We start from the raw sequence: 23,744 nt of genomic DNA, 5'->3' as shown, positions 1-23,744 counted from the left end.
AAATTACAATGTGTGAATAAAATTGGGATTGGCTTTGACAGCACTGCGCCAGAGCGGCTCATAAGAGCCTGGCGACGACGGCTGCAGTACTTACAAGCCCACAACAAAAAAGTCACTGACAAACAAAATTTAAACGAAGGGGAAAAAGGAAAAAAAATATTTCATTAGAAATATTTTTCTAATGAGTTAATACATGCTTAAATCATTTTTCTTTCTTCAAAATGGCTTTCCCAATACCCTTGGCTTGCAACTTCTGGGACCCCAAAAATTGGCTCAATGTTTTCTAATCAATTCCATGGGCTCTCATTTGGTTAAAACAAAACACAAAACATCAAATTTGGTATTTTCTTTCTTGAATTTTATGCAGACTAAAGGCACCCTAACAAAACAATACCTCTTAGAAAACTTAGAAGCACATTATTGATTCTGGCCAGCTTGGAAGCAGTACACTTAAGTTTCAGAGTCTTCTTAAAAATGATTTCTTTTAAATCCCCGTTATTGCATTTGTAAATACCAAAGAAAAATATGATTTCTAAGACTAGAATTCAGCCTCAGTAGTGTGGCAAGACATGCTTTTTTGATGGAACATTTACATTCAAAGTGAGTGGGTCACTACGGCTGTCAACGAAAATGTTAAAACCAAGAAGCTTAACAGCAGATTTTAAAAGTTTGACCAATATTTTTAATTAATTTCCAGACCTCACTGTATTACTTGCTCATCCACACACAGATGCTTCATGATGATTATAAGAGAAGCAATAGCAGCATGTAACCTTTTGGATATAAAGTCTTAGATTTTCCCAGGTTTCTTTTGAGTTTGGAGCACCTATATATTTTTAGTATTGCTCACAAACTAAGATGGTGGATGGTTCTCTCTGAAGATATAACAAGAGCCATTTACTTCCTCATACAGTGACTTAAGCCATCAAGCACAGCACCGTTAAGAAGAGGCCCTTGGTGAGTACGTTTTGATGACGATGAGAAGCTTCAACTAGAAAATTCATTTGACCTCTTTTCCCCATATCCCGCCCTGCATTCCCGTATTTCAAGGTCTCTCACTATGGCTATCTAATGTTTCACATCACAGGCTGGCTAGTTCTCAACCAAGTGATTACTTTCAAGTTCAGAAATCTTAGGTAAATTGAAGTTATGAAGACAGACTTCAGACAACTATTCTGCATACTCAACACCGACTCTGGGCTTTAAAACTCAGCTTGTCCAAAAACATCATCAATAACAACAAAACCAATTGCAAATATTCTTAGTCCTTTTGTATGAATCGTTTGCACTTGTTTTATTTTTAGTATGCTATTATTTTGTACTTCACTTGAGTTTTTGTCTCTGAGGCCCATATTTTAAAATTTACTTAAGCTCAATTCATAGCTAGTACCTAAAACGATCACTAGGATTCCAAACAGACTTATTAAAAGTCCAAATACTCCTGAGTTCTACTCCCCAGGTAGAAGATAAGGCTGTCTCCTCCCATAAATACGTATAGCCTGGGAAACCCTACGGAGCAGTTCCACTCTGTCCTATGAATTGGCATCAAACAAATGACAGTGAGAAGGGTAGTTTTGGGTAGTGAATTTAACGTGAATATTAAAAGAGAAAAGAAAAACTGAGTGTAATATACATTTAAAAATTTTTAATAAAGTATTTTATTGATTACAGCTCATTTAACAATCTATACATCCATTGTTTCAAGCACATTTGTACATATGCTGCCCTCATCCTTTTCAAAATATTATCTTTCAACTTGACCCCTTGGTATCAGCTTTTTTTTTTTTAACCTCCCTCCCCCACCTTCCCATTCTCATGAACCCTTGATAGATTATAAATCATTATTTTCATATCTTACGGCATCTGCTGTCTCCCTTCACCCACGTTTCTGTTGTTAATCACCCTGGAGAGGGGGAGTTTATACTGATCATTGCAATCAGTTCTCCCTTCCTCCCCTCACCTTCCCCCTAACCTCGCAGTATCACTACTCTCATTATTTGTCCTGGATTCTGTGTGTCAAGAGCTCTTATCTGTACAAATGTACGTGCTTTGGTCTAGTCAGATCTGTAAGGTAGAATTGGGGTCATGATAGTTGGGGGAAGGAAACATTAAAGTATAGAGGAATGTTGTATGTTTCGTCAGTGCTATGCTGCACCCCAGCTGGCTTGTCCCTTCCTTTTGACCCTTCTGGGAGGGGATGTCCAATTGTCTACAGATGGGTTTGTGGTTTCCACTCTTGCCCTCCTTGTTTGCATTGATGATTATTTGTTTTGGGTCTTCTAATGCCTGATACCAATCCTGTCGACACCTCGTGATCACATAGGCTGGTATGCTTCTTCTACATGGGCTTTGTTGCTTCCCAGCTAGATGGCCGCTTGTTTATCTTCATGCCTTTAAGGCCCCAGATGCTATATCTTTTAATAACCAGGCACCATCAGCTTTCTTCACCACATTTGCTTATGCACCCATTTTATCTTTAGTGATTGTGTCAGCAAGGTAGTAAGCATGACAGAATGCCAGGTTATTAGAACAAAGTGTTCTTGCATTGAGGGAGGATTTGGAGTAGAGGCCCAATGTCTGCCTGCTACCTTAATACTTAACATACAAATATATGTACATAGACCTTTATCCCTATTGTTATATATAAATATATTTACTTATGTACGTGCCTATATTTACACTTCCATGTCTTTTGCTCCCTAGTTACGCACCTCACATCACTCCTATAAATTCAGAGTAAACTTTTCAAATCAAGTCTCATGCTCTAAATAAAACCAAATCCACTGTCATTAAGTTGATGCTGACTTGAAGAGATCCTGTAAGACACAGCAGAACTGCTCCGGAGGTTTCCAAAGTTGTAAAGATTACTATATAGTTTTCCTATAGAGTGGCAGGTGGGTTGGAACTGCCAACCTTTAGCAGTCAAGCACTTAATCACTATACCATGAAGGCTCCCTATGCTTTAGAACATACACATTTATTGCTGAAGATGCCAAGAAAGCTTAATAACGATAAGGAGATCATATAGCTTATAGAGTTTATTGATGGTTCAAGTAGGGGCAGGAAATTTAAGAGAACATGGTAGTTTGATAAATACTATAACCTCCCAACTATCATTTTGTGTTTTCTTATACAAATCAACATGTCAATGCTGGTCATCAATACCTAATCTACATTTCCCCTACACATATAACAAATTCAGTATAGCAGTGCCTATAGTTTCATTAATCTGAAAGAATTAAGATCCCTCCTTATTTTTATCTTGTCCTTCTCTAAGTACACACAGCATTTACTTTACAAGCAGATGAGTAGAGATGGTTTAGTATGTACGTTAAGTTGAAGATACTGCCATTTAAGCTAATTGAGGGTCTGTGAGATAGCATGCAATGGTACTTCTTTAAATACTATATGAAGCTCATTGATATAGGATTTAGTAATTTAACATAGCAACAATATTTTTTAAGGGTTTGTTAACAGATTAGCATCCCTGGTGCCGTACTGGGTTCCACGCTGAATTGCTAACCACGAGGTTGGTAGTTTGAACCCACCAGTCACTCCATAGGAGAAAGAATACTCCTATGATGATTTACAGCCTCAGAAACAGTGAGCTGCTGAGTGCAAGGTTAGTGGTTCAAAACCACCAACCAACTGCACTGAGGGAGAAAGATGAGGCTGTCTACTCCCATAAAGATTCAGTCTCAAAAACTCTAGAGAGCAGTTGGACTCTGCCATATAAGGTTGCTATGAGTGAGCATTGTCTTGACTGCATTAGGTTTGGTTGTGGCTTGATAAATACGTTTAGTGTAATCTGGGCACAACAAAAACATTTCCATTTAGCATAATAAGAGTCCACTCTGTATAAAGCTGAAGCCAAATTTTTGCTGATCCCTTCGGTCAACAGAGTAAACAGCACCTGACTGTGGCTTCCAGTGCTGAGGGAAGAGATGCAATTCTCTTTTCCATACTGCAGAAAAACAAAAGCTTGCCCTTGTCACTCTTATTTTGTTAGGTGGATGAAAAAATAATTTAAAAGATGAACCAGTCTTATAAATCATAGTATTCTTTTTTATGTATGGAGTAGTCTAATGTGGCTGCTCACAGCTTAGCTTTCTTGTTCTTAGTAATTAAGGCATAGCTACATAATCTTAAAACTCAAAGAATGGTAGTGCATTAAAAAAAAAGGTGGTTCCACTCATTTTACAGAGAAATGGGTATGTCTAGGTTTATGCTTAAAGGGTTGTCACTGATATAAGCTTAAAAAAAATTACAGCAAACCACAAAAAGAAAATAGATACAGATCCTTTAAATTGACAGCATTCCCCTAGAAAAAGACACAAACTCACACAGAACCACCATAGTCTCCAATTACACTCACAAAATCACTTGGTATTTCTTGGCAGTTAATGACATTTAAGGAGAAAAGGATTATTCTATTGCATATAGATGCTCATTTATGGTTTTGTCCTTCCTGCAAATTGTCTAATGATCAGTAAACACTTTTGAACATTCTTTATTATATTACAGAATTTAAAAATGACATAAAATTAAAAAAATACTTACTTCCTTTAGTTTATCTACGTCATCTTTCACTTTTTCATAGATTTCATTAGCTGTTCTCAGTTTTTTCTTCCACTCTGCAACAGTTTCAGAATCAATTTTACTTGGATTATCTGCAACTGGATGTTTGTCTTCATTCTGGCTGCCCTGCACCACAGTTACAGGATCCAGAATAGTCTTGATCTGTGACTCGAAGCTGAGATTCTTACTCTTAAGCTCTTCTACCTCTTTCTGTAGACACTCTATTTCATCCTGAAAAAGGATGGCATAGCATTATACACTAACCACATCAAGTATGCTAAATGGAAGCCAATGTGCTTTAATTTTATACTCAAAATTTTGCGCATGCATAGATCTATAGATCAGATTATTTACGTAGACAGAAAGTCACATATGGTTGGAATTCTTCAAATGTATTGATTCTTACAAAAATGGGCATTTCTGATTTCTGTATAATTGAATGACAGTTCGTGGTTTAAGAACCTGAAAATGCCAAATCTTTGATTCTATTTAAAATATCATTCAGAAAACAAAAAAAGTTGCTTAAATTCCAACAGAAAAGTCGCTTCCATTTCATGAGAGGAATCTGAGGTACAAGTAACTGCTTTACTGAGGGGAATGAATCACTTGCTATCTATTAATATTGTGTTGAATGTTTCAATTTTCCTTCATAGTTGACCAAACCAAGTCCACAGCCATTGAGTAGATTCTGACAAGTGACCTTATACTTGAAGTCAGAGTGGACTCTGGTAACATTTCCTTCCACATTTAATTTCAGAAAAATACCATATCTAGTTTTTAATTTTTAACTTCCTGGACTATGATTCTCCAATGACCACCATGATGATTTTAAATGTTAGCCTTCCTCCTACGGGACTATTTGTTACTTTAAACCTAATCAATAGAAATTTGTAGTAGAGGCCTTGTCTGTAATACCATTCATTCCACTATAATGGATATTTCACTAAACCAAGGCTGTTAGAAATTGTGTTATTAAAAATCTAATCGGCTGTCCCAAAATAGGAGTCTTCATGGCACAGTGGTTAAAGTGCTAGGCTAACCAAAAGGTTGGTGGTTCAAACTCATCAGATAGTCTGTATAATAAACATGTGGCTGTCTGCTTCTATAAAGATTTACAGACTGGGAAATCCTATGAGGCAGTTCTCCTCTGTCCCACAGGATCATTATGATTCAGAATTGACTCAATGAGGTGGGTTTGAAACTCAAGTAGCTCAATATGCCAATGATTTCTTGAGAGGATTTGATTAGGACTTAAGTATGATAAATATTCCTTTAAGTATATAAGGATATATTATAGAATCAACACAAGTTGTACAATTTTCTTTTTTTAAGAGTATATACACATTTCAAGTTAATTCTTCTTAGCATAAAATGACAACACAGCAACTATACAAAAGCACACATACTTAATCAGCATAAAATAATTAGGAAAAACTTTTATCACCATGCCAAATTAATCTGTTCATTCACTAACTTTTAGATAAGAATTAAATAGCAGCATATCATTTCATATGAAAATTTATTTGCTGGTAGTTGACTTAAGATATATTTACTATTCCAAAGATATTTGATTAGGTATACAATCTTCAGAGAATTAACAAAAACAGAAGAGAAGGAGTTTTAATCACTGTTTACCAGTGCACTCATAATGACTTGTGGGAGACAAAGACTGATTCTCACAAAAGGTTTCCTTTATCTCTTAACTTCTCAAGGGAACAAACACTTCCAAAATCATCTGTTGAGATATAAACTTAAATTTAAAAAAAGGAAATGCTTCTACTTGTTCCTTGTTATCCTCAATCCTTTCACTCTTAATATTTAAAAGGTGGGGAGGGTCCTTTCCTCTATTTGAAAGAGGGGAAGGGAAAAGAAAAATAACATATCAAGTAATTTTTTAAGAACTGTCATTTAAAATAGTATTTCAAAGGATGTTTAAGAAGTTTGAGGACAGAGGTACTTCACTTTTACCTTGAATTAAATGCTGCTATCATTTTAAGCCTAGTTATTAGTTACCTCATATTCTTTGTGGAGTAACTCAAGTCTAGTTTTTCGAAGGTGTTTTCTTACTGCATGACTTAGCATAGGTTCACTTTCACTCGTTCCTCCTACAAAAAAAATTAATAAGAAGCACTAATTTTTCATTTTGACTTAGGCAAAATGAAAATGAACTCTTTACTTCTTGTTTTATATAATTCTACCTTTTTCCTTATATACACACCCCAGGCTGCCATGTAGACATTGTCTCTATCCCAGTGTATAGAAAAAATAAATATTAAACAACATTTTAAAAGAAATACCTTCAGTACAATATCATGTGTTTACTTACCTATGTATTTCATTACAGTACAGCCCATGAAGACAAAGGCTTTATTTTGGACTAGTGCACTCTAAATATTAGACAATGGTTAAATAATGATAAGCCCAATTAACTATTCAAACATGACTGGCTACTGGTAACACAACTGAAAAGATTGATAATCTTCTTACTGATTCTGACAAATCCAGTAACAAGGATTAAGTCACAGCATTAATTGTACACTTTATACAATTTATAGCACTTGTTATAAATACCCTCAAAATGAACATTTCCTTCATAGTTCTTCATTTGTGTTGTGTTACCCTACTTTTCCTTGTATTTCTCAGCATCATGATTGCAAAGGCACTCTATACATGTTCTTTAACAGGATCTTATATCCAAATACAAGGATAAATAAACTATTCTACTTGTGAGAATTTATGAAATGTCACTTATGGGTGACTGAATGAAGGTATGAAAAAGAAACCCACAAGAATTGAAGGTGAGGGGAGTGGCAATTAAATTATTTTAATCATCGAAGCTAATATCCTGAAGAAAAAAAAAAGGGATGAATCATTGGTGAATTTCAGTACAGGTGGAAATCCTAACAAATTCTGTAGCAAGCAGCACAGCAGAGAATTCTCCTCGTTGACTTCACCCAGGTGCCCAAGAAAGAGAAGTTGGAGCTACCTTGCATTATATCCTTGAAAATCTTAGTTCCAAAGTCCTGGAAGTTCTTTTGCTTCTAGCATCTATCTTCTCCCTTTACGTAAAAATCATATTTATGTCCTTTATCCTTAATTAGAGACTACTACAAATGGCTTATGGTTTCTGAACAGTCGCTCTACATGGCTAGTAACAGACTCAGGATCATTCTCTCTTAACACAAAAACACATAAAAATCATTTTAGTTTTTGCAACCCAAGAGAAAATTATATATATATACTGAAAATGCTCTTTATTTATTTAACTTTTTCTTGTGAGTTATGTGAGGATTTAAAAGGCAATCAGTTTTATATTCAACAACTCACCAAACCTCTGTCTGTTTCCATCATTTTTTAGCCATCTCCCTCATATTGAATACTTTCTTCTTCTTCATCCAAGTTAATGCCTGTCTACCCTCCAGACAAAGGGTCGGCATTCTTTTGAGACTGAAGAGCCAATCATGACGTTCTCAACAATTTTATAAACGATTTGAGCGATATAGTTTTACAAACAAATGAACTATTAACTGAATAATATCCTTTAAACATTTTCAATTTTACTTTACAGCCAGTTTGCCCACTTCTGCTCTAGAATGTGACTCCCCTTGCCTTGCCATTCCTGGGTAACCATCAAAGTCTGTTTCCTTTAGTGTGAAAACCTTTTCTTGATTATTTAATACTTTGATTTTGGTAGCAGTGAACACATACACTATTTGACCTTATTCGCTTGGCTAACTACACTCAGCATGATGTTCTTACAAGTTCATCCATGTTACGATGTGCTGCCCAGATGGTCATCCTTTAACTCTGTCATGTATTCTATCACGTGTATGTACCAAAGCTTATGCATTCTTCTACCAATGGACATTTACGTTGTTTTCATCTTTTTGTTATTGTGAATAGTGCTGCAATAAACATAGATGTGCATATATCTAGTCATGATATAGCTTTTACTGCTTTAGGATATATACTGGGTCACGTGGTATTTCTAACCCTAATTTTTTGATGATGTGCCAACCCACAGTGGCTGTACTCTTTTAGTTAGATCATCAGTATATGAGAGTTCCAATCTCTCTGTACCCCCACCAGCATTTTTTTCCCCTCAAAATTTGTTATCAGTCATGGGGTGAAGTGGTATCTCATTGTTGCGCTGATTTGCATTTTTGAATAACTAACGACTGTAGCTTGAAATGCTTTAAATGTTTCTTTCAAGGATTCTCAAGTTTTATTTGTTTTGTACACATTAATGTGCTATTAGCTTTTACTATTAGCTTTTATCCAGACTCTAATTCACCTCCTCACATTTTTTCTCTCCCCTACAATCCAGCTTATATATCACTATTGCTGTTAGGTGCTATTATGTCAGTTCTGACTCATAGCAACCCTGTGAACAACACTGCCCTGTCTGGTGCCATCCTAAAAATTGTATGACACTCGGATACTGAATCCTGGATCTTCAAGATGCACAGCATGCCCCAGAGGCTGCATCGGTGAGACGCCACATGGGAACTCCACTGGCAAACTGGAATGTACCTCAGACAAACTTGGAACCTGAAGACTCACCAGATATACTTGAGTATAAGCCAACCTGAATATCCACTGAGGCACCTAATTTTACCACAAAGACTGCACAAAAAATGTGCTAAAAAACTCAGTTTATACACGCGTATATATGGTACGTTGGAAAATACATGGTGTCTGAGGAAACAGAAGAGAGCTGTACCAAAAGTGGTGTACTGTTGGTTGGAGAAAAAACTAGGTCTTGCTACATCAACACCCTACATGCTATATTAAGATACGTATTATTATAGTCTTGTGGTGGGCATTCTGTGTTATTTTACGTATGCTTGTTCATATTAGGGTGCATCTCAGAGGTGCATTGCCAGTGGGAGTAATCCTCTTAAAGTTGTGTTATTTGTTTTTTTCTTTGTCAGCCAATGAAACCTAGGGATGTTGAGCATACAGGGAAAGCAAACCGAACAAGGTGGAGGGGGAACGCGAGGGGTGGGGAATAAGGTCAAGGGGTCCAGGAAAGAAAAGTATGTTGGGAGACTGATTATGGAAGCAATTACACAATTATGTTTGACATGACTGAACTATGGAATGATATGATATATGGGGGTGTGTGGGGGGGGTAGTACCCCAAAACACCCGGAATTTATTTCAAAGTTATGTATTTAATTTTTTTTATTTTTATAAAACAACCTTATCACCTTCTAAGTACTCTACATTACACCTAATACATTTGTCAAATCTGCAATTCCATTCTTGGAAACATTTTCAAACTTATCTGTTTGGATGGCTGACAGCACCTGCCTCATTTTTTTTCTTCACCTCCTCTACATCATCAAATTGTTATCCCTTCATGTCCCTTTGCATTTGTGGGACAAAAATAAGTCAGAAGTAGTGAGGTAAGGTGAGTCAGGTACATGGGGCAAGAGAGCCATGTTGTTCTTTAACAAAAACTGGCTCACTGAGATGGCTGCATGAGCAGGTGCTTTGTCTTGGCAAAACCAGTCCTCCATCGTCTGCCACAAATCAGGCCTTTTTAGTTGCACACAGTTATGCAATCTTTTCAGAACCTTTAAATCAGTGTTTCTCAACCTGTGGGTCGTGACCCCTTTGAAGTCAATGAAAATAATTTTATGGTTGGGGCCCACCACAACATGAGGAACTGTATTAAAGGGTCATGGCATTAGGAAGGTTGAGAACCACTGCTTTAAATAGAAAGCTTGATTAACAGTCTGACCTAGTGGAATGAACTCCAAATGCACTACAAGTTGACATTTTCTGACAGACATCCAGAACGAGGCTTGTCATCAATCAACATCCCATCTTTTTTGAAACGGAAAAAAACACTCGCATACTTGAGTTTTTCCCATAGCACTGTCCTTGTAAGCTGTGTTCAACATCACATCAATTTCTGCGGCATTTTTCCTGAGCATGAAACAAAATTTCACAGCCGCACGCTATTCTCTTAAATCGGCTATCACAAAAAAAACCGAGGTTTGAGTGAAACTGCTTTCACAAAAAAATTCACTGTGACCAGACAGAACCTTTCCTGGCAACGCCAGTGGGTGCACTAACTCAGAGCGAGTTGCTTAATGCTCGCCTTAGCAGGAAGAAAAGCGGAACATTTGGGGGGGTGCGGGGGTACCCCCTCATATGTATTAACTCCAAAGTTACAGAAAATTGAAAACAACAACAACAACAAAAAAGCATAGATCCAGGAATGGGTTTGGGACTCACACTAAATCCTAGCTCCAACTTAAGAAAATTAAGTTGTTACATCACATCTCTGTTCCATACTCATCCTCAGGAAGGGAACACAGAAGATATAGATGTATAGCAAAAGAATCTGATGGTGCCCAGCTATCAGATAAAATAGCATCTGGGGTCTTAAAGGCTGCTCTCCAAACCAGCAGCCATCTAAGATAGATGTCAACTAAATCCACATGGAAGAAGCACACCATAATCAATCACTGGAGGATTGGAATCCATATAATACAATGTCAAAGGAGGGATCAGTATCGGAGCCTAAATTGTGAGAGGTGTGCAGAAGGTGATGGATGCCAGTGGGAGTTCAAGATTCATTTGTGGAACTACATAGAAAATAAGTCTCCAGAGAACTCCCCTTATCTTTAATTGAGGGATGGGAGGAAAGTGGTCACTAAACAGTGTTTGGGAGAGAGGAGCATAGAAGATCAAAGGTATAAATCTGACCTGAGCATTCAGTTAAATCTTTGTCAGTAGATTTCCCCTATGATGCAGATTGGACCTGATTTGGTTTCCAAAATTTTCTGTATTTTTGGTTTGGTTTTTGTTCACTCATATTAGAGTGTATCTCAAAGGTATTACACATCAACGGCGGTCATTACCCTTTTGAAGCTGTGTTACATGCTTTTCCATTTTTCGGTATAGGAAACCCAGGATTGATGAACCTACAGGGAAAGCAAGTAGAATAAGGGGTTTGGGGGCAGGCTGGGACAGTGGTGGTGGGAGGTTAAAAGGGAGAAGATGTTAAGACATTCATGTAGAAAAAGAATGGTTGGAAACTGATTGTGGTAGCAATTGTACAATTCTACTTGATGTGAATGAAATACTGACTGATGTTATCTGTATTAAATCCCAAATACTTAAGAAAAAAATATGTTCTTATGTTTAAGCCCATTGTTGTAGCCACTATGTCAATCTATCTCACCAAAAGCCTTCATCCTTTTTGCTGCCCCTCTACTTTATCAAGTATGATGTCCTTCTCCAGAGACTGGTCTCTCCTGACAACATGTACAAGGTAAATGAGGAGAAGTCTCACAATCCTTGCCTCTAAGGAACATTCTGGCTGTACTTCTTCCAAGACAGATTTATTTGTTGTTTTGGCAGTCAAAATTCTTCAACAGCACCATAATTTAGGAATCATGGATTGCAGCCTTCACAACTGGACCAATAGGTAATATCATGAAGAGAGAAAGGTTTGAAGTTGTTGAGGATTTTACCTTGCTCTTGGAAGCAGCAGTCCAGAGATCAAGTAACACATTGCTTTGGGTCAATCTACTACAAAAGACCTCCTTAAAGTGTCAAAAAGCAAGGATGTTACTTTGAGTACTAAGGTGCGCCAAGCCATAGTATTTTCCATCATCTTATATGTATGTGAAAGTTGGACACTGAATAAGGAAAGCAAAAGAAAACTTGATGCATTTGAATTTGGGTCTTTCCACTCTCTTGCTCAAAACTATCATATCAAACTCACCCTTGTTCCCACCTAAAGGGCAAGTCCTTCAATTAGTCAGTCACTCACAGTTCTCTGCACTGATGTCTTATTTTACCTTTTCAGTCTCATTTCAGTAGTCAGATCTAAACCAGGCCACCCATTTACAAAAATGGGCCCTGTGTTTCCTACTTCTAAACCTTAGTTCATACAATTTCTTCTGCATAAAATGCTCTCTCCAATCATTATCAGTTGGAATTTTTTAACTTAAAGGATAGCTACTTCAAAAAGGCTTTCTTAAGAGTTCCTACGTGAACTTCCTGGCCTAAACTCCCGGGGCTGCTTTATTGGGCTTTTAATAGAATCCTTTAAGCCTTTAAAATTTTGGTACACATACACAGTTGCTTCCAGAATGGAAACCGTCAAGCTTTAAAGTTGATTTCTCTTAGTAACTTTCATAGTGCACAGTATCAATCAGTTGCTCCAGATATTCGTATGCAAATTATTAATCCACTCACCTGATAACCACTGAAAACTGTCTATTTAGGTCTTCCACAAGATATAAATTATTTGGAAATTGTTTCAAGTCTGTTTCTGCGTGTATATAAAACAGGCCCTTACCGATAATCTCTTTGCAAGGATTTTCAGGAGTGATGGGGACTCTGCAAGCTGGGCATTGGCTATTATTCTTCAACCACAAATCAATACAAATTGAACAAAATACATGGTTGTTGATGCAAATGACAGGCTGACGTACCTTGAAAAAAGAAACATTACTTTTAGTACAGGGCAAAAGTCATGGCTAGAAACCCAATAAAGTTTAGAGCAAATATACTACTCATTTGGAGTACAGCAGAGTAGGTAATTTCTAAGAGAATATAGGTTCTGAAATTCTTTTATACCTAGTCACAATCATAGGCATGGGGAGGGGGGAGCTTTTTGTTCCCCTAAGTTTGGTATGATTTTTCTCAATTTCTTCAAGATATTCTACTTTAGAAATATAAACCATCAGGCTTATGTTCTTCAAAATCCTTCTTACCCAATTACCCATCTGATGTCTGAAGCTTGGAATTCATTCTACTATAAAAGAGTAACCAAACATTTAACATTGACTTCTTACTAGAAATTTCCCCAAACCTAAGAAGTATGACTAACCCAGCCCCAAAGGGCATGAGCCATACTCTTAATAATCTAAACACCCAACAAGGCTGCCAGAACATCTGACAAATATCAAGTACACAAATCCGCAAGTATAAATACTATCTTATCCAGAATTTTGCATTTCGCAATGGCTTTCATATATAAAATATTCCTTTCTCCCCTTTCCTTTAACAAATTCTGTTTAAGATAAACAAGGGGCACACACACACACACACACATATATATATTACAAATAAAGAAACCAAGATATGAAGAAAGTAGGCAGTTGCTCAGGATTAAGGGAGTGTTTCAACTTTGTAGAGTTATTTTTTCAAGGGGCAAACAGAAATGACATGTAGTTTTGGCTTTCTTTATAACACTCACAGCACTTGATACTACCTGTTTGTTGAAGTATTTATTGACTTCTTTATTAGATTGGAAGCTGCAGGACAGCAAGAGTTTCTTTCGTTCATTCTTAAGACCCTGCTTTCTAGAAAAGAGATTGGTAAATCCTAGTCAATAAAAGTGTGTTGAACTATTAAGGCTTAGGAGCTCTGGCGGTGTAGTGGTTACCAGTTGAGCTGCTAAATACAAGGTAAGCAGTTCAAACCCACCAGCTGCTCCCCAAGAGACCCATAAGGCTTCCTACTACTGTAAAGAGTTAAGTCTCGGAAACCCACAGGAACAGTACTACCTATCCTTTAGGTTCACTAAGAGCCAGAATCGAATTGATGGCAGTGAGCTTGCTTTGTTTTTATTAAGACAGTATCTAACACTCAATTCATTGGGGGAACTTGTCTATTAGCACAAGTTGAGGGACAATAAAAGCATAGAAAGGCTTGTTTTGACTTGATTTATATGGTACTTCCACTGTGAGACTCAAAAGAACTTAGAAATGGTGGACGGTGTAAAATATGAAAATAAAAATAATTTTTAAATTATCAAGGATTCGTAGGCTAGGAGGGAGGGGTAGGGAGGGGGAAAAAGAGGAACTGATATCAAGGGCTCAAGCAGAAAAAAATGTTTTGGATATGATGATGGAAACATGTACAAATGTGCTTTGATACAATTGATGTATGGATTGTTATAAGAGCTGTAAGAGCTTCAATAAAATGATTTATTTTAAAAAAATTCACTCCATTGAGTTGATTCCAACTCATAGTGATCCTATAGGACAGGGCAGAACCGCCTGTGGGGTTTTCAAGACTCATAACTCGGTATGGGAGTAGAAAGCCTCATCTTTCTCCTGTGGAGCAGCTGGTGGACTTAAACTGCTGACTTTGTGGTTTGCAGTCCAACGAGTAACCCGCTATGCCACCAGGGCTCCTAAACGCTTGAGTCATTTTTATTATTTTTCTTGATTACTATAAACTACTTTCCTGAGAGAAAAGTTTGCCTGTTGGTGCTGGTGCCTCAGGATATCATGGTTATTCATTCATTTAAATGAATGAATTCAAAGAAATCATGGAATGGTAGGTATTCACTTGAGTCTCACTGCAAAGTCCTTGTCCAAACATTTTGGAGCTCCCTAGATTATAAAGACAAATATAAGAAAATTAAACGAAGAAGATAATCCAGAATAAATTTTGACTTCCTCTTCCGAGACAAAATGTTCTGTAAACTAATTTGTTTATTATATTCAACTGGTTTGAAAGGATTGATAAAACAAGAACCAAAAAAGCACTAAGACCAGGAAGCATAACTGCTAAAATTTTCCCTCCTAATTGTTCCTACCGGCTCCAAGGACTGAAAGTTCACCTCTGAGGTATTCCTGGTAAGAGGTTCAAGTGATAGACAACATGCCTGAAATTTCTTTGTGGGTTCGTTTTTTTCTTAAAAAGTCATGTGGCAGGGCACCAGAACCTTGTCTTGAGATTGGACCCTAACTTCTGGCCAGCCGATGCACCTGGCTCACAAGCTGGCTTAGTAGAGAAGACAAGACTGCTGGATGAGACTTGGTCAAGGGCTCACTTGAGGCTCCTGTATTAAGAGCTGCCTGGGCAGGGACCACACAAGAGCTCCTGGCAGGGGACCTGGGACCTCACACCCTGTGCACACCTGTTCAAATAATGTCCAAATCACATAGTGTATTATTTCACAGAACATATTGTTGATGTAAAGCAATGCAAACTTGTGGGCTCATGTGTGTATTACTTCAATTTTTTGAGTCATAAAACTTTTCATGAGCAAACAAAAGCAAACTTCAGCACCAAGAAGATAATGCTCTTATCTGTTTTGGGGTTTCCCTCCTACAAATACATACTTTTCCCGCCTACAAATACATACTTAAAAGCACATATACCTAGATGCTCAGAGAAAGCATGAAGAATCATATCTTTGGATTGGCATCTACTTTTAGAGCAGTGATTTAATTTTTTAAAAGTTTAACCCATTTGAAACTGAGTGAGAGTCAAAACTCATGATATAAAACTGCACATGTTATTTAAAGGGAGTATTCTTCCACAGGCTTTCCCCATTAGAAGCCAATTTAAAGGCAATCTAGATTTCCTTTGCAGTTGCTTCCACATAAAGGTTAAAATATTTTCTTAATTTAAAAAGGGTTTTGAGTAACTCAGTGGTTAGTGGTACCACTTGCTAACACGGGAAGGGCAGGTGAGAAGCACGTTTCACAAATGGTGGAAAGAAATCAAGAACTCTGCTCTTGCAATGTTAACTTTGTGGTACTAATTTTATTTTCTGCAGAAAAAGCTAGCAAGGCAGAGTCTGAGCGTCATTGGCATAAGAGCCTGGCATTTACAGCTGTGAGATTTGCATAGGCAGGAAAGGTGGAGAAGAGAAGTTATTCCAGGACCAAGGTCTGGGACTTCGCAGTACGGTGCAATCAAGCAGAGGAAGAGAAGAACCAGTAAATGAAACTGAAGAGGAGATGGCCTATGCTGTAGAACGTAAAAACAAACAAACATATACGAAACACAACACTGAAACCAAGAGAAGAACTTCTTCAAGAGGGAGACAGTAACCAAATATGGCATATAGTGATCAAGGATTGGATTTGGTGAGGGTAGAGAAGTGACCTTGGTATCTGATTGCATGGAGTTTGATTGCATGACTATGGAATTTTACTGCAGTCACTGTAATCTGCCACTGAAAGGGTTTTAGTAGAATTCTAGCAATGGAAACTCATTAGAGACTGAGCATCAATAGGAGCTGAAGAGGCAGACACGAGAATACTGACAATTCCTTTAAGGTTTACTGCAAAAGGATAGCATTAAAAAGAAAATGAGAACATAGTTAAGAATGCAGATGGAAATAATACCCTAAGTACCCTAAGAAGGGAGTTAATGATGATGGGAGAAAGAAGCAGGTAGGAATCATAGAAGGAGTGCTGGTTGTACAGTGGGTTAAGCGGTAAGCAACTAATGGAAAGTTGGCAGTTAGAAACCACCAGCCATTCTAAAGGAGAACGATGAGCTAGTCTGCTTCTGTACAGATGTACCGCCTCAGAAATCCTATTGAGCAGTTCTACTGTCCTACAGCATCACTCAATGGCACTGGGCTTAATAGCTGCGCCTAACAAAGTCCCTAAGTGAATAAGGCAACGGGATCCAAAGCATAAGGGGAGATGCCATCTTTGACAGAAGTCAGAACTTGTGATGGGAAGGCTCAGAGCATGTAAGAAGAAATGCAGAAGCTAGAGAATATGTTGGTGAAGAAATTTATGTTCTAGTTGTTCCAACCGCTTATATTCTGCCATTAAATAAGAAGTTAGTTTACCTAAGGGCAGAAAGTAAAAAAGGGTGAGGGATGTAGATTTGAGAAAATAGAAGAATAAAGCAATTATTTTGGAAAGTTCATGGAAAAACAGAAGGAAAACACAATGGGATTACTCAAACTGTTTGAAACCCTCTCATATAGCAGGATTGCTGAGCATTACTGAGTTCCTATTTGAGGTCTGTGGTTTTGAATTTAAAATAAGAACAATTAACCTAAGTGTATTTTTTTCCTTGGCAATATTTAGCTGGTCAGATTCTGACAGGAAATAGATGAGTAGCTGGTTTTAACAGAGTTGGGGTTCTGCCAAGGGAGGAAGAGGCAATGGAAGGATAAAAAATGACTACGGCTAATAGGTGAAATGAGGACACACATGGTAACAATGGGAGTAAAAAGTGACAGTCTGGATGAGACTGAAGTAATGCTGGAGAATAAGTATGCTGAAAATACCATCAGAACCGAAGATGCTTATAGTCAAGATAGTGGAAGTGGCACAACTACTTTCTCAATTGTTTTGTCCTTGGACCATCTTGCCTTTATAGACTTCTATTTTCTCCCAAACTGATGTGTCATATGGCTTTGCCATCTGTTCTATGCTGACAACTCCCAAATTTTCCTCCTTAACCAGAACTTAGAAAGCATCAGAATCTTCAACAGACAAACTGGGATCAACGTCAGCACTTCTACTTAAGAGCTGTTTGACTCTGGGTAAGCCATTGAGTTATTTTGCCCATCAATTTCCTCATTAGAAAATTGTGCCTTAATATAACGTACCCTTTTCATTTAGGCAGTAAGATTAAAAAGATATTAGATAAAGAGCACAGCATTTCTATATAGCAATTTATTTGGGGGGGGAGTAGCAATATTACAATCTCTATATGGGGATATGCTCATACCAAACAGTCTCCCCCACCTGTCCGCTTCTGCTTTTGCACTCTACCTCCCATCTAAATTAATGCTACCACTAGAACAGTTGAATGTTGCACTAGAACATTCAGAACTGTGCCTGAAGCATCCTTATCATTACCACTTAATTTGTCACTAAATCTTGTTATTGTGTATCAAATCTAAGAGCAAAACAACTCATAGCCATGAGTGTCCTATAATGAAAAATATAAACTATACTTCCTAAAACAAGTTTTGTTACAGTCCACAGGACAAAAATGCAAAGAACCTGTTGTGTGCTGTCCCAGCCCCATTAAGGTTTCCCAGGCAAGAATTTGTATGGAAGCAGATTGACAAGTCTTTTCTCTAGCCAGCAGTTTTTGGGTTTGAACTGCTGTACTTTGGGTTAGCAGCCAAGCACTTAACCACTGTGCTACCAGGGCACCTTACAGAGAATCTAACATTTCTTTAATTCATGTCCACTTATATTCCTCTACAAAGGAATTCCTACATAAAGCCTATATTAAAAAATATAAATAAAATAAATAAAACTTTTTTTAAAAGACGGAAAAAAAAAAAAAGAATAGAAAAAGACCGCATTGGTATGGTTAAATTCTTAGGACGCCACTTTTTTAGGAATGGACTAAATGGCTGGTGTAGCCTCTTACAAAAGTGGCTTGAACTTGATGGAGTTTGTATTTAGAAATAAAATTTATATTTTTAATTTATATATATATAATGTTTCCAAGACACAACAGTGGTCATAAATTAAAAACACAATATTGTAATACTTTCCTACAAGTGACTGCCATCAAACTTTAATAACTGGAAAAGTGGGGAAAACATAAAACTTTTCTCTATGTAGCTTTTATTTAAAAAATAAATAAAATTACTTGTGACAATTACATGCAAGGCTGTTTTTTAACTCCCTTCTTGGGGACTGAGGCAATCAAAATTTAAATATGCCCTCAATGTAGTAAAAAGATGACTTGCTGGTCAGTGAGCAGCCACCAATGAATATCAATTAATAAATGTTGTCACCTAGAATTGTCTTAGTTGCATAAGGTTTTGTCTTTGGCCCTATCATTTGCAGTTTAAATCAACAATAAGGGTGAAAAACACAGGAAAAAGTATTCCTAGTGGACAACAGTCCAGTCTTTTACTGGGAACTTCAAGAGGTACACATCCCCATGTTATAAGGAAGCTGATTTCACTTCTGGAAAACCTGTTTTCATACTAAATACTTTAGCCTAATAATCTACGGCTACACAAAGTTAACTTCCTTATCAATGAAAAATACTTTGATTCATGATCAAGTCCATTTATTCCAATATTATTCTGTAACAAGACTATTCCAAACCCAATTTCAACTCTTTCAAATGTTTTCAAAATGCTCTAGTTTATTCATGTTCATTCTTGAAGTGTGATACATAGTGTAGTGTCAATCCAAAGTCTCCAACAGTAGATAATGATTAATAACTTGTACTAGAATATGATACAACAGTGCTACACAGCAATAGAAGCCTAATGGCTGGCAATTCTCCTGAGAATCTTTCCATCTTCGTAGCAAACCATGGGTCAGATTTGGCTGTTACTCATGACAAAACACATGATCACCCAATAAATACATACATGTCATAATAATTTGGTTTCATAGCTTGGCTTCTAGTTGAAGAGATAAACCTCTAGAATTGACTAGCAATAAATGTAAATGTCCCTTTAATAGTAACCTGAGCTAGATTACCCATGTTTTGGTATGTGGCACTAGTGAAGGAGATGGGGAAAAAATTTCAGGAGGGACAGGCAAGATGTTATATATAAATAATTCTGCAAGAGGGATTCTAACTTCTTATAATGCAGTACATTCTCATTTGATTCTACCGTGGTAGAAATGCCGAGCCTCGGGTGTACAATGGGTTTCTTGTTGGGCTGATAACTGCAAGGTCATCAGTTAAAAACAACAGCCACTCCAAGGGAGAGAGATGAGGCTTTCTACTCTCAGAAAGATTTACAGTCTACTGTCCTACAGAGTTGCTATGAGGTGGAACTGACTTGATGGCAAGTGAGTTTTTCGAGTGGTAGAGAAAGAAAACTGCAAATGAAAAATATCTAGTTTCCAACTTTAAGACCTTACATTCAGGACAATGTATTTACCACAAACATACTTAGACTCAATCCCTTACTTCTTTCCTCTCCATTCCTCTGCACCTGACTTATCCATTTTCTCTCTTCAGATTTAAGGTTCATGTACTTAAACACCTCAGTTCCCCATGTCTCCTTCTAGGTAATAAGCTCATTCTACCCCCTTGCCCCACCTCACACATCTTAAACTCTTCAGGAATAATGTTTGGCAATGTTTGACAATCTAAATTGTCTGTTTGACAATCTGAAGAGACGATGGGAACAATGGTGAGGTTTAGGGAATTAGCAATAGTAGTGAGTGCCCAAGGGTAATTATCTGGAAGAGGGTTAACCAGAAGGACCTTCAAACAGACTTTATAAGACCACAGAGATGCCCAGATATGTTGTGTATGAGAAAGTTGAGAAGTGACATTGGAAGCATGGTGGGGACACATTATCCTGTTTACCAAAAAGACCCAAATTCACTGCCACTGAGTTGATACAGACTCACAGCAACCTTATAATATAGGGTAAAACTACCCTTATGAGTTTCCGAGACAGTTAACTCTTTATGGGAGTAGAAAGCCCCATCTTTTACCTCCAGGGCGGCTGCTGGTTTCAAAATGCTGACCTTGCAGTTAGCAGGCCAACTAGGAACCACTGCCACCAAAATGGAATTTCAGTAAGGGAATAATTAAATCAGATTTGTTTTATCCATACAAAAGCAACAGCATTATGGAACCAGTTAAAACCTCTGTATTGTGGTAGTTTCCAGCAAACCTTCATAGAGACGTGCTCTAGTTCATAAAGCAACTAAGAAAAAGAATATTTACTAGTAAAGGGTAGTTTCCTCAGTTCGAGAACCTGACTCAGTGCCCACTGGGAAAGTTAACAATATTATGTGCCAGAGTTTCTTCTAAGTACTGCATGACCTCATTAATCTTCCTAAAGTCAAAAGGCAGGAAACTCAATGTTCTCATTTTACATAGAAAATTGAAGCTCAGAGCGTTGAGTAATTTACACAAGGTCATATAACTAGAAATAGTAGAGCCTAGGTTAGAACCCATTAGAACCTTGAACGCAGAGCTCCAGTTCTCAGCCACTATACAGTTCTGCTCCCTTGGTCCTGGTGACACTATTGCGTAAGCACTGGATTGCTAACCAAAAGTAAGGTGGTTCAAACTGACCACTCCTCGGAGAATGATGAAGTTATTTGTTCCCAGAAAGATTTATAGCCTCGGAAACCCTATACAAAGGTCTCTATGCATCAGAATCAACATCAGGGCAGTATGTTGGTACAACGACAACAAAAAAAGCCGGCTATCAAATCTTTATTCATTTTACAATAATTTTGATTTTCATGTTAGAATAAAGCTAATCAGTAAAGACACCTAAATCATCTACTGATGAATGAACTCTGATGAGTCAGAAAGGGATCTACTGAAGGCACAAATGAGAACTACAAAGGCTCAACCACCCCAGGCGATAAGCCTTATTTAAGAAGTAGAAGAAATCAGTTCTATCACACACCATTGGGGTGAGAAGAAAGTGAAATAATTAAATGCACACAAGCATCTGTAAATCACTTTAATCTATTCGGTCCTGTTTTTTGTTCAATACAAAAGTATAGGTTTGAAAAATCTAACAGGAAGACCATATTCTCAACACAATTGCAACTGGTAGTGTTAATTAATGGAAAATCGATCTGTGTGGAGTCCTGATGGTGTGTGTACTGGGTTATGCACTGGGCCATTAACCACGAGGTTAGCAGTTTGAAAACACCAGCCACTCCTGGGGAGAAGGATGAGGCTTTCTACTCCTGTAAAGACATATAGGCCTGGCAATCCACCGGGGCAGTTCTACTCTGTCCTGTAAGGTCAATAGGAGTCAGAATTGACCTTGTAGAAATGGGTTGGAGACAGAATGTGTACAACTAAAAGCAAAGAAAGGTAAATGATGCCCCAAAGATATTTTCCTCACACTTTACAACTAGCTGTGGATGAAATTTTCTCAGAATTCAAAACATACTTCTGAGATATTAAGTGTCAAGAGCCAAATGCTGAGAACTGCAGCAAATAGAAACATCACTTTCCTTTCCCCTACCCATCCAAGCACATAGGCAAAGGAAGCAAATGCCCAGGCAGCCACACCCTCCAAGAAGCCTTCCTTGATGTCTCCAGTCAGAATTGATCAGCCCACCCTCTAAATGTTCTCACAGCACATCGGTTGTTTTGCTGGCATTTCATTCTGACTGGAATCAGATTAATATTTGCTTCTAAGCATCACTTCCTAACTTTTGAAACCACCTCAGACCCTGTAAAAGCTTATTGGATGGGTCTCAAATGTTTGCTCAGTGAAGTAGCCATTTCTCAATTCTAAACCTCCTGTGTCATTTCAGAGCCTGCAGTTGGAGTACACACCTGGAAAACATCACAGATCACAGTTAAAAACCTCCTCATTCTAAACGGGCAAGAAACGCTCTTTAAGCAACCAAATGGAAGGAGGCGCGGATGGAAATGAAAGTGAGAAGCGAACGTTTTAAAAACTTTCAAGACTCCCGTTTCCAATTCAAAAGCACTTTCTCCCCGTTTTCTCACAAACCTACTAAAGGCACTACAACGCGAGGGTACTCTCTGTCCTGACCGGCCCTTGGGATTAAAGGACCACACCTCGTATTCGGAACACTACTCAGGACTATTGTTTGCTTTTCACATTCTGAACCCACACCCAGAGCCAAAGGCATCCTCAAGGCCAGCTTCAAAAGCAGAGGATCTTGCCTGATAGGCCCAAAAATAGGACCAGTCCAGCTGTGCCGGGAGCAGAGACACCGGGGCGGGAGCCTCCTGGATCGTGTGCTTTTGGAGCACACGGCGTAAAACGGTTTCCGATTCGTTTGGGACCGGCTTCCCCAAACCGGCGCCGGCCCGCACGAGGCCGCCTTCCCTCCCACCCACAGGCCGCTGTCACGCACATCCTCGGGGCGCCTGGAGGAGCCCGTCAATCACAGCGCACGCCGGCCGCCCCAAGAAGGGGCCTCCCGCGGTCGGGGAGAACCCGGGCGACCGTCTTCCACCGCCTCGGCGCCTCACGCCCCGGCCCCGCCCGGCACGGAGCGGGGTCCCCCACATCAGCCATTACCTTCCCCAAACAAATGTGGCACGTGAGGGGCAGAGTGAGCGACAACGTAACGTTCTGCACAGTCTGAGCCATGGCAGCGTTCAGAAGCCCGCCAACCCGGAAGTCCCGCCGACGCGCGCCCGGCCGCGCTTGGCGCCACGTGAGGCCGACTACGGGAGCGCGGCGGGGCCACGGCGCGCCGGGGAACCGGGACGGAAACGCGCTTTCCGAGCGCGCTCCCCGAGGAAGAGGCACACTCCGCGGCAGAAGCTGTGAGGGGTCCTCCGCCTTCCTCCTGCCTCGTGATGAGCCGCCCCCCCCATCGTAGCATGATTTTCGTGGCTCCTTCATCACTGTCATGTTGCTACTGTGATGAATCGGGCGACCCCTGTGAAAGGGTCGTTCGACCCCCAAAGGGGTCGCGACCCACAGGTCGAGAACCGCTGCTAGACTCTAGACAATGGGA

The 23,744-nt window shown here is 38.7% G+C and overlaps 1 protein-coding gene across 1 annotated transcript in view; it reads right to left on the bottom strand.

Moving 5' to 3' along the window:
- The window catches only part of OBI1 (ORC ubiquitin ligase 1), a 69,073-nt gene extending 45,698 nt beyond the window's left edge, over positions 1 to 23,375 (bottom strand). Inside the window, exons 1-4 of the mRNA XM_045283761.1 lie at positions 23,300 to 23,375; positions 12,905 to 13,040; positions 6,592 to 6,683; positions 4,557 to 4,809 (exon numbers count right to left, since the gene is read on the bottom strand). Coding sequence (XP_045139696.1) covers positions 4,557 to 4,809; positions 6,592 to 6,683; positions 12,905 to 13,040; positions 23,300 to 23,371 — 553 coding nt within the window. The 5' untranslated portion in view covers positions 23,372 to 23,375. The remainder of the gene's footprint in view (positions 1 to 4,556; positions 4,810 to 6,591; positions 6,684 to 12,904; positions 13,041 to 23,299) is intronic.
- Positions 23,376 to 23,744: the final 369 nt, after the last annotated feature.

The sequence above is a fragment of the Echinops telfairi genome, unplaced genomic scaffold, assembly GCF_000313985.2.
Source record: "Echinops telfairi isolate 266 unplaced genomic scaffold, ASM31398v2 ScPeMD7_7467;HRSCAF=8505_0, whole genome shotgun sequence".
NCBI classification, from domain to species: Eukaryota; Metazoa; Chordata; class Mammalia; order Afrosoricida; family Tenrecidae; genus Echinops; species Echinops telfairi.
Note: the sequence above shows the minus strand (reverse complement) of the source record. Positions and strands in the feature narration are given on the sequence as shown.